The 12,229-nt window shown below is 39.9% G+C and overlaps 1 protein-coding gene across 2 annotated transcripts in view; it reads left to right on the top strand.

Annotated features, from left to right (window-relative positions):
* Positions 1 to 12,229, top strand: part of HNRNPM (heterogeneous nuclear ribonucleoprotein M) — a 63,609-nt gene that overhangs the window by 198 nt on the left and 51,182 nt on the right. For both annotated transcript variants that reach the window (XM_081287493.1, XM_081287494.1), the window contains exon 2: positions 11,010 to 11,179. In XM_081287493.1, coding sequence (XP_081143619.1) covers positions 11,010 to 11,179 — 170 coding nt within the window. The remainder of the gene's footprint in view (positions 1 to 11,009; positions 11,180 to 12,229) is intronic.

Consider the following 12,229-nt stretch of genomic DNA (forward strand, 5'->3'; position numbering starts at 1 on the left):
GGGGCGGCCGGCAGCGGCTCCGTTAGGTCTGTTGGCGGCCTTTCCTCGGCGCGGCCTCGTCCCTGGACTTCCCCTGCCGAGTGCGGAGGTGGCTTAGGCTACGGGGAGGGGAGCCGCGCGGCCCTAGGAGCGCTGAAGGATCACCCCCTACCGGCAGGCGTCTCGTCTCCACTCCTGCCTTTCCCCGGGCCCGGTCCTACGTCGCTAGCGAGGCCTCAGGCCGGGTCGCTGCGCGCGGGCGTGATGGCGCGGGCCCCGGATCCGGAGAAGCGCGGAGTCCGAGGCCCGCCGCGACGCCCGCCTGTTGGTGACCTTGGACGCGTGGTTTCACCCGCCCCCACCCCCCCGCCGTTCTACCCCGGGTCTCAGTTTCCCGACCCGTGAAGTGGGGGAGGGGAGGGAGTGCGCGCGCAGGGCCTCGCGCGGTCATTCCCGGTAAACGGCAGCCGAGCGGGGGAGGTGTCGCCAAGGGCCGCGCGGCCGGGGCCAGCTCTTGCTCCCCCCCCCCCCCAGCGCACAGACCGGGTTCCCGGCTGGCGGGCAGAGTCCCTCGGAACTGGCTCTGGTTTTGGCTGGAGGCCGCCGCCACCGCTCCGCGCGCCTTCTCCCCAGGTGCGCAGTAGGTATTAGTAGAAACCAGCAAAAAGCGAGAGAGAAACCTCTTTGGTGTTTCAGGGGAAAATGTTCCGTTTTAGTGGGGAATCGCCCACTTCTAGACTCCCGTCACCTTTTCGAGTCCTATTTCGGGATTGTTTAGAATCCTTGTTTTTCCGAAGTTTCTTTAAAGGAGTAGAGCATCAACCTGTGCCCCGATGAAACGCACTCATTCAGATTACAATCACTTGACAAACGTGGAGGATGGGGAGGACTTAGGCACCCATTGGATTTCCATTTCCGCCATTTATAAGACTTGCTGTTTTCACCATATTCAGGTGTGCATTTCAGTGGAGTTGAGTACATTCGTGATGTTGTGCAACTTCTACTGAATCCAGAACTTTCTCATCATCCCAAATATAAATGTAGCCATAAAACACTAACACAATATTCCCCTCCTCCCCTTCCACACTGTCCCTGATAATGCCTATTTTGTTTCTCTATGAATTTGTCTTCCCTCCACTTTTTGACCTGTGAGGCTTAATGAGTTTAGGAGGATCGAAAGTGAAGTAATTAAGCACTTAACCTTAGTGAGCATTCACCATATAAATCTGGAGAAAAATCCAGATTCTTTCTCTTTGATGAGAAAGAATGATGGGCAGAAACAAAATAATTATACTATGGTTAACTGGTCCTGTAGAAATCTAGAGAAAAACATATATCCCCAGCACTTTACTTTGGAAGCTGAATAGCCATGCATTCATTTCTTTCAACTTTCTCCCCCTTTCCCACTGAGCTACATCCCAAGTCCTTTTTATTTTTAATTTTGAGACAGGAGTCCCACTAAGTTGCTGAGTTTCGCTTCAAATTTACCATTTTGCCTTAGCCTCCCCAATCACAGGGATTACAGGCTTGCATCACCCACCACATCTGGCATGACAAAAGTTGTTGAAATTAAACTCTTTAGAGGCCCATATCCAGAGGTGTTATGCAGATTGACTTTTTTTAAAATAAACTTTTTAAAATTGTTGATATCTTTATTCATTTATTTGCGGAGCTGAGAAACGAACCCAGTGCCTCAAACATGTGAGGCAAGTGCACTATCACTGAACCAGAACCCCAGCCTAAGGATTGACATTTTTGTAGTATAGCTGTTAGAAGATGATCAGTGAGGAGCATGAAGGAACCCTCCCCCACCTTTGGGAGCCTGATGTCCTTCCCCAGGAAGAGAAAAAAATGATTGAAGAGAGGCAGAGAAGACTGTTGAGCAAAGACCAGGGATTTGGCTATGTGCTTTATTTTTTCAGGGCTGAGGACAGAACTCTGGGCCTTGTGAGTGCTAGGCAAGTACTCTGCCACTGAGCTAAATCCCCAACCTCTATGTGCTTTATTTTTAAGAATAATTTTTTTATGGTGTTAGGGGTTGAATCCAGGGCGTCATGCTTGCTAAATGGGCACTCATACTCCCAACTCTCTACTTTATACTTTATTTTTTAAAAACTGAAGTTAGGGCAGAAGGTTAGCACTGAGGGCCATCTGGTGGACACTGAATTGTAAGCTAAGGAATTGGGGTTTTTACTTTGAAAGCCTTTAAGAGATGGGAGGAAAATAGAAGCTGCTCTTTTGACTTACCTCTGCACCAGTAGAGGGATGTGCTATAGACCAGAAAGGCAGTCAACAAGCTTGATAGAGAACCCTGGTAGTAAATTGTGTTTTGAAGCATGTGAGGTATGTGTCCTATTTATTTATTTTGGTACCAGAGATTGACCAGTGGTGCTTAACCAGTGACCCACATCCCCAGCCCTTTTTTTATTTTAGAGACAGGGTCTTGCTGAGTTGCTTTAGGACTTGTGAAGTTGCTGAGGCCAGCTTTGAATTTGGGATTTTCCTGCCTCAGCCTCCCGAGCTGCTGGGATTACAGGAGTGTGCCACTGTGTCCTGCAAGATGTGTTCTATTTAGAGTCAGGATTTAGAATTAGATTATATAGGGGGGAAATAAGTAATGTGGTTTAGGTTTTTTTTTTTTTTTTAATTAAAGGTTATATACAGTATTTAATGTCAGTGACTTGACCTGCTTCCCTTCCTGATTGAATGGAGTAGTTTTTTATTCTTTATTTTTTACTTGTTCTAAACAGTTATCAATGACAATAGAATGCATTTTGACATATCATACTTAAATGGAATGTAACTTCTCATTCTTCTGGTTGTACATGATGTAGAGTTACACCAGTTGTGTAATCACATATGCACATAGGGTAATAATGTACAATTCATTCTATTATTCTTACCCCTGTACTCCCTCCCTTCCCTTCACTCCCCTCTGTCTGATCCAAAGTACCTCTATTCTTCCCTAGTCCTTCCTCCCTATTATGTGGAGTAGTTGTTTTAAAAATAAGCATTAATATTTAGCATAGATTTCTGAGGAGGTGCTGTTGGTGTTAATTCTACATTGAGAAAGCTTTTGTTTGTTTTTGTGGTGCCTAGGCATCAACCCAAAGCCTTGAGTTTACTAGGCAAGCACTCTATCCCCCAGTGGGAGAACTTTTTTTAAACAATTAAGAAAACAAGTTGACCAGAGACTGTAGGTGAGACCATTTTGACATTAAGTCCTCTGCTGCTTCCTTAACACTACCACTTAACAGACATTTGAATTGTTTTATTTAACCCAGATTCTCTATCCTTTGTAATGTTGACTACTTTAAAAAAGTGATTTTAGGGCTGGGCTTTTAATTGCCTAGCAAACATAAAAATAAATAAACAAAACAAAGATATTGTGTCCATTGGCAACTTAAATTTTTTTTTTTTTGAAAAAATGATTGTATACTTGGTGAAAAGGATTTTTTTTTTTTTTGATTGAAACCAGGGACTTTTCGACTGTTGAGCTGGTTCCCCAACTATTTTTAATTTTGATAGGGGTTTTTGCTAAATTGCCCATGAAGACCTTGAAGTTGTGATTTTCTTCCTTACCACTCCAGAATTGCTGAGATTATGGGTATGACTGGGTTGGGACAAGGAATTTTTTTTCTGTACTGGGAATTGAATCCAAGGACATTTAACTACTGAGCGACATCCCCAGCCCTTTATATTTTATTCAGAGACAAGGTCTTGCTGAGTTGCTTAAGGCCTGGCTAAGATGCTGAGGCTGGCTCAGCCTCCCAAATTGCTGGGATTATAGGTGTGAACCACCGTGCCTGGTTGGGACAAGGAATTTTGAAGCACATCAGAGTGTTCTGGTTTAGAATGGGAGTTTTGGATTATTTGAATGCATGTTTCCAGAGTTTCACTTTGTCTTTTGATTTTATTCATTGCTGGGAAAAGAAATAATAGCCTGCAAATATTAGCTTGCTTTTTATCGTAGGGAGGATGTTTCTCAAATGGACTTTCAAATTATGATGATTTGCAGTCATAAGATTAAAAGCAGAGTTTCCCTTTGGTAATTTGCAATGGGTTCAATATCTAGGTTTCCTCAGCCAGGACTCTGATTGGTATCAGTAGATGCAACATTAGAATCTATTCCCTTCCTTTTTTTCCCCGCCTCTCTTTGAATAACCTTTTTTTTTTTTTTTTTAAAAGAGAGTGAGAGAGGAGAGAGAGTGAGAGAGAGAATTTTTAATATTTATTTTTTAGTTCTCGGCGGACACAACATCTTTGTTGGTATGTGGTGCTGAGGATTGAACCCGGGCCACACGCATGCCAGGCGAGCGCGCTACCGCTTGAGCCACAACCCCCGCCCTGAATAACCTTTTATAAAGGTATAGCATACATATAGAAATGTGCACCAGTTACAAAAGAACAGCTCAATGAGTTTTCACAAATGGCACACAAGAGCTTTATTAATCTACTTTTAGTTACTGTAACAGAATCTGAAGCTTGAGTCTTCCATTCCCTTCCTTAACCCTCAAGAAAATTATTGGTAGGTAATTTTGTTATTGCAACAGTTACTGTGTGCCAAGTCTCTCCTTTTAACTTGTTAGGGAGTAACCTTCATTTATGGATGAGAGAATTGAGGCCAAGTAAAAGACACAGTTACATTGGGGTAAAGACCTTGACATATGTCACCTGCAGTACTGCTCTTTAGGTATTTTGCTTTAAACATTTACCAGTTTTGTCTTTTGTTGGGCTGTTCTTTATTGATTCTCACAGCACTTTTGTGAGCTACCATGGATACAGGTTATGCTGGTTTTGCTGGTAAAGAACCAAGGGCTGGGGCTGGGGTTGTGGCTCAGCAGTGGAGCGCTGGCCTAGCACGGGTGAGGCCCTGCATTTGATCCTCAGCACCACATTGAAAAAAATAAATAAAGGTATTGTGTCCAACTACAACTAAAAAATATATAAGAAAAAGAACCAGATAGGTAAAGAGTTGAGTCACATGGGTAGGTAAATGGTGGACCTGAATCTTGAAATGCTCTCTACATCTTGCATGCATTATAAGAACTCAGGGTTTAAAGGATTTCTGTGAAGAATCACTTAACATAAGGAATGGTTCTTAGGTGGAGAGGAAGGATTTTGCCCTTCAGAAGATGTGATCAGAATTTCAGGGTATTGAGGAAATGATCCTTCAAACTATACGTTCCTTGATTGAGAAACTACAAGTGATGAGAGTACATATTATACATGATAAATCATTGCTTTAATGCAGTAAATATAGCAGTCCTTTGTGGAGTAGGCATTCAAAACTTTATTAGTTGTGATCTTTATGTATTGTACAATTCTAGTATGTTGGAGCAGTGATTAGATAAAGGTCAGTTTTCAAGGAAACCAGTCAGTGAAATTATTCCAAAACCATATTATATATAATTAGTCTTATTTTAATGGTTCAGGACATATTTAAAAGATATTTTAGACTTTGTTTATCAGCATATTATTAAATAACAATTTGATATAGTGTCAGCATTTTTATTTGACTGTGTCTGTTTAGAACTTTGGATTGATAATTGGGTGCCAGAATTTAGTTTTCATTGGCAAATTGGAATTAAGAGAGCAAATACAGTATTGGTAAAAAATTTAGCTGGTTTAAGTAGATCTGCCTATTGAAAGATTACAAATTTTGTTCCTCTATGTTGAAGTTAGGAAGTCAGGTTACTGGGATTAGTATTGAAATGTAGCAAACATGATAGGAAGTATAAGTCTATTTTATAATTGATGCAATGATTTACACATTTAAAACGTACAGTTTGATAACTGTTAGCTTGTGTGGATTCTTCACTGAAATCAACATGAATGTATCCATATTCTGCACAAGTATCTTCTTGTCCATTTGTAATTGCCAGTTTGTAATCCTATCCTTCCAACAACTCTTCCCTGCCCCCTTCTCCCCTACCCCTGGGCAACCCTTGATCAACTTTCTATCAGTGTACAGTGTTCTCTGGGGATGACCCTCCCATGCCTCTAGGAGGTTTGGAAGTGTCTTAAGAGACATTTTTTTTTTTATCTTCACCTTCATGACTTAGGGTATTGAGTAGAGGCTATAGATGCTGGTAAACATCCTGCAATGCTCCAGACAACCCTCTGCAACAAAGGAGTATCTGGCTCATAGTGTCAGTAGTGCTGAGGTTAAAAAATACTCTACAGATTAGTTTGCTATGTATGATTTTCTCACATGTTGAATCACAGTAGTACTCTTTTCTGGGGGTTTGGCTTCTTTGAGGATAATTACTTTTGAGATTCATCTCTAATTGCATGTAGTTTATTACTTTTTGTTATATAGATATACTACAATTTGTTTATTTACCTGTTAGATATTTGAATTTCCAGCTTGGGGATATTAAAAATAATGCTGCTGTGAATATTTGAGTACAAATTTTGGTATGGCTGTATGCTTTGTTTTGTCTTGGGTAAGTAGTTAATTGTGGGTGATTGGGTCTAGTTGAATATGCAATTATTTTTTAAGGTAGTACCAAACTTTGCCAAAGTGGTTATGCTATTACATTCTTACCAGTTCCTCCATATCCTTTTTATTGTTTGGTATGAATTTATTTTTTATTTAGTTTTTTGATATAGGGGATTTAACCTCTAAGCTACATCCCCAGTCCTTTTTTATTTATTTATATTTTACTTTGAAGATAGGTCCTTGCTAAGTTGCTAATAAGGCTGACCTCCCAACTTGCAGTCCTCCTGCCTCAACTTCCTGAGTTGCCGGGATTGCAGGCATGTACCACCATACCTGGCTTGGATGTTCTTTTTTCTTTTTCTTTTTAAAAATATTTTTAGTTGTAGTTAGAATATATTTATTTTATTTATTTATTTTTATGTGATGTTGAGGTTTGAACTCAGCGCCTTGCATGTGCTAGGCGTGGGCTTTACTGCTGAGCCACAACCCTTGCCCCCCACCCCCCCACACTCTTTCTAATGTTAGCTCTTTTGACAGATGTGTAGTGGTGTCTGGCTTTATTTTGCATTTCCCTAGTGACTGGTGATGTTGGATTTCTTTGCATGTGCTTATTTGCCATCCATATATCTTTGGAGAACTGTCTTCAGAACTTGTGTCCATTTTAAAAATTGTGTTTTTATTACTGAGTTTTGAGGTGTTCTTTGTATATTTTGGATATAACACCTTTGTCCAAATACTGACTTTGCAAGTATTTTCTTTTTTTAAAATTTGCATTTTTAATTTACATTTTATATTTTTATTTTTGTACATTTTGATAAGGGTCTTATAGTTTGTGGCATGACTTATTTTAAAGGCTGATTTATCATGTTTTTTAGATTTATCTATTTTAAGTTTGTTTTTGTATGTGATGCTGAGGTATAGAGTATGGGTAGAACTTTATTTTGAGACAGGGTCTTACTGAGTTGCTTAGCTCCTTGCTTTTGTTGAGGCTGGCTTTGAACTCAAAATCCTTCTGCCTCAGCCTCCCAAGCCACTGGGATTACAGGTGTGTGCCACCATGCTTGGTACAAACCTCATTTTAAATGTCTATGATACTCCAAATATTTTAGGTGTAAAGCAATTTGTTTTTATCAATATCAAAGTATAATCTATCTAAAAATGTCATTCTAAAAGGCCTTCAAAATTAAATGTATATATTTTAGGGATAGAAATATTTTCCTCATTTTATTCTGAAGATAAGTGAGAAAATAGGATTGGACATTTAAAAATGAACTTTCCAGAATATCACTATCAACATCCTCTGTATACGAACATATGTCTTGAGTGAAATTTCTTTGAGGGTCCTTTTCTTTCTGCAAAGAATACAATTGATGGTGATCATTAGATATTCAGAATGGTTAATTTTTTTTTTTTTTTTAAAGAGAGTGAGAGAGGAGAGAGAGAGAGAATTTTTTTTTTAATATTTATTTTTCAGTTCTCGGCGGACACAACATCTTTGTTGGTATGTGGTGCTGAGGATCGAACCCGGGCGGCCGCACGCATGCCAGCCCAGAATGGTTAATTTTTTAAAAGCTGGAAGTGACAAGAGAAAGTTCTTAGGAGGAAACTTCATGGACAGAGGAAATGATTAGCCAGAGCAGGATTTGTTTGCAGTGAGCTGCTTTCTCAGTGTTGAGCCATGTGATATGGATTAACCCTAAAACAAATACTCAGCTTCTGGTGAGATTGGGTAGTTTATTCTTAGCCATTTGTGGATCAGCAGAATGTGGGCTAGACATTTTGTTCAGTACTGCGACTTTATTTATTTATTTGTTTGTTTGTTTGAAATTAACAGGTGAGGAGTATGAAAACAAACTATTTCTGTGTCAATTTTTTTTTTTTTTTAAATACTGGAGATTGAAGTCAGGGACACTCACCACTGAGCCACATCCCCAGCCCTATTTTGTATTTTATTTAGAGACAGGGTCTCACTGAGTTGCTTAGTGCCTCTCTGTTGCTGAGGCTGGCTTTGAACCTGTGTCAGCCTCCTGAGCTACTGGGATTACAGGCATGCACCACTGCTCCTGGTTCAAAATAATTTTTTAATGTAAATCTAAGTATTTAAAAAAAAAACAATATTATTAAAACATTTTCATCCCCAGACCTTTTGGTGGACCACAGCATGTTGATTCGTCTATGTTTTTTAACACTTATCTGCCAGGAAGGAGAAAGAAACGCTTTGGCGGATATTTTCTGTTTGGCAGACTGGTGCAGGACTTGACAGAGTAGACAGGTGGGCTTTTGTGACAGTTGTGGGTTCTCTTTGTGATGTTTAGCCACCCTAAGCAGAGATCTGTTGTGAGCTCAGGTAGACTGAGTGAAGAATTCTGTGAATTGGGGGATCAGAATGGTTATAACATACCACATCTGCTAGCCTGTTTGAAGAGAAGCCTGCGGATGCTGTGCTGATATAGCTCAGATCACCAAGGAGGCTGCTTTCCTTATATAGTTTTTTTTAAAAAAATATTAATATGGTGCTGGTATTGAACCCATGGCTTTATGTATGCTAGGGAAGTGCTCTACCACTGAGCCAAATTCCCATCCCTGCTTTCCTTAGTTTAACCTTTTATCAAGTAGGGTATAGGTCACAGTTATAGTGTACCTTTACTGCCATACTATTTGTCACTCTTATGTTTGCATGTGGAGTACCAGTAAAGATGATTTTGGGGACTATAAAAAATTAGCTTTAAGTACATTAAAAGAAAGTCCTTCAGGTACCATCTGGTGTTTGAATAGCGTTCTCCCTCAAGAGGAAGCCAGATCCCAGAATAAAGATCAGCCCTTTAATTAAATAAAGGTAGTTGTACAAATCATCAATACCATAGTCTTGGCGTTTTTGTTTTCTTTTTTTTTTTAATGCTAGAGCCTGTGGTTTGGAAGTCACTGGTGTTCTCACTGGTGGAAAGCCTAAGGCTCAAGAAGCAAAAAGTGCAAGACTTAGTGCCCTGAGGAACTCTCCAAAGCTGCTGCTCCCCACTTGTCAGTCTCCATATAGTTATGGGGGGCTGAATTTGAGCAGGCATCTGAGAGAACAGCTCATTTAGCTGTGATTCTATACACAGTGGTTTCCAGACTGATGGCCCATGCTGTGCTTTGGAAATGTATGTGTTTGTTTTTTTTTTTTTTTTAACTTTTTTTCTTTGAAATCTGTTCATGTCCCACTCAACCAGAATTATTATTGGTAGCGCTTAGAGATGAAATGTTAAAGCATGGAAGACAAATAGGCAAAAATAAGGGAAGATTAACAAAGGTAAAGAGTTTTACAGGGAAAGCTAAATCAAAAAAGCATCCATCCTTCTTTGTGGAAGGTAGGATTGTTAGTACTGTCTCCTGTCTACAAGAGTTGCTCAGCTTCAGTTTCCTAGCTTCAAAGTAGTAGAGTTGAATAAAGAATGTCGTCCCCCCCCCCCCCTTTTGGCACTTGTTCCACCACTGAGCTACACATCTTTGGTTTTGTATTAAATATACCATTTTAACCACTGTTAAGTAAATAGTTAAGTGTGGTGTGGTGCAGCCATCAAGACTGTCTATTCAGGACTGGAGTGATAGCTCAGTGCTTGCCTAATGCCTGTGAGGCACTGGATTCAATCCTAGCACCACATAAACACAAAGGCATTGAGTCCATATACCCATATACAACAACAACAAAAAGACTTGTCTATTCTCAGAATTATATCATCCCAAATTCTACACCTTAAATATGGTAACTTCCCATTCTACTAAACACCAGACCCTGGTTATCTGTTTTTACTTTCTGTCTCTATGAATCTGCTTATTCTAGCTATCTCATATAAGTAAATCATACAGTGTTTGTCCTTTTTTGTCTGGCTTATTTCACTTAACATCATGTCCTGAGGTTCATCCATGTAGCATGTGTCAGAACTTAGTTCCTTTTGGAAAATTTCACTGCATGGATGTGCCACATTATGTTTATTCCATTTACCTGTTGGTGAACACTTTGGTTATGTGAAGCCTTTATGTATAATGGTGCTAAGAACTTTGGTGTACAAATATCTTGAGTTCCTGCTTTTAAATTTTGGGAGGTATGTACTTACCTAGGAGTAGAACCACTGAGTTATGGTAATTTTTTTTGTCTAATTTTGAATAATCACCAAATTGTTTTTCCTAGTGGCTGCACCATTTTATCCACCATACCCCCAGTAATGAAAGACTTTCATGAAGTGAAAATTGCTTGGGACTTTGTGCACCGTCTTGTATTTCCATCCCATGAAATTTTATTAGTCTTCTCTTTTGTTTCTGTCTTGGAATTAACACACCTTGGACAGGTAATTGGCCTTACTTTCCTGTGTTACAGCCATAGGAGCATTCATAAGCCTAGGAAAGTGCATTTTTCTGGGGAATGTTTTGTTAATAGGTGGGTTTTAAGGAACCACACTACTGTAACTATCTGCCCTGTGGAACACTTTAGGTTTCAGTCTCAAATCCAGTATTCATTTTGTGTGGAATTGTAAACCTGTCAAATCAAATATTGGCTCTCACCTTGTGCTAACATAAACCCTTTGTATTTTTTCTCTTTTGAATTCAGTGAAGGAGAACGACCTACTCAGAATGAAAAGAGAAAGGAGAAAAACATAAAAAGAGGAGGCAATCGCTTTGAGCCATATGCCAATCCAACTAAAAGATACAGAGCCTTCATCACAAACATACCTTTTGATGTAAAATGGCAGTCACTTAAAGACCTGGTTAAAGAAAAAGGTAATGGTACTGGTGGTTGAGTAGGGTAAGAAGGTTGGTGTGTCATCTTCTGTGTGGCTAATTCCTTGGTTAATTTTGTCAGTGGAAGCTGCTCTGGGAAGAGTGTGTGTTCTGTCCAAGCTTAGAGTTAACCCCACTCCACTTTTTATTGTGATCTTGCCTATGTCAAGCAGAGTGGCTTGTATGGTCCCTTGGCCCATAAATGATTTTAGTGGCTTAATATGGTTAGTAGGGCTTTGATTAGGCTTGAGGGGGGCCTTTTTGTTTTAAGGTAATTCATCGAATTCTTCATTATTTGGGGAAGATTTTTATCTTTTTAATTTTTTTTTTAAGTCTGGCAGGAAGGTAGTTTGTTTAAATTTTGTGGATGTCCTCTTGGGTTCAAATTTTGGTAGCTGAAATGTATGCTGTTTAGATTTTAAACTGTAAAATACTAGCTTCTGTTTTCCTGCTTTGGGAAAAATAACAACAGATTGGCAGTTGGAGAGCTCAAAATAAAATGTTTGCTTAGTAATGTGCCTCGAAAGATGTACATTATCTGAGCTCAGGTATCCAAATTTTAGCCTAGGGATGGGAAGCAACCGAGTTCTGCTGCCACCAGGAGATCTGAGGAGGCTGCCCCAAGGTCCTCTGTCTCACCCCTATATACACTACATGTATTCTCCTCTTCTTCACTCCTGTTCTGCTGTTGTCTACCTTTCTTTCCTCATTCTTGGCCCTGCTGGTGGCACTGAAGACTAAAGAGATCGCTTTGCCCTGATTTAGACAAAACTGTTGGTAGAGAAAAATTTGTATGATGCCTTGAGCTCCCTTCTCCCCCCAAGGGAACCCTAGAATCAAATCACCCTTCATGGAGTCTTTTTGAAGGACTGAAAGGAATCGGTTTTCTGGAGCATTCATCATGAAGAGAGATGTGGGCTTGATTTGTCAAATGATGAACATTTCAGTGACAAAGATGCCACTTGGATAGGCCATTTTGGTATGTGTACTGGTGCTCCCTGCATTAGGTTTTGAAACTCTGAATGGCCACTGCCATCATTATCCCATCAC

The sequence above is a fragment of the Spermophilus citellus genome, assembly GCF_964194105.1.
Source record: "Spermophilus citellus genome assembly, chromosome: 3".
NCBI lineage: Eukaryota > Metazoa > Chordata > Mammalia > Rodentia > Sciuridae > Spermophilus > Spermophilus citellus.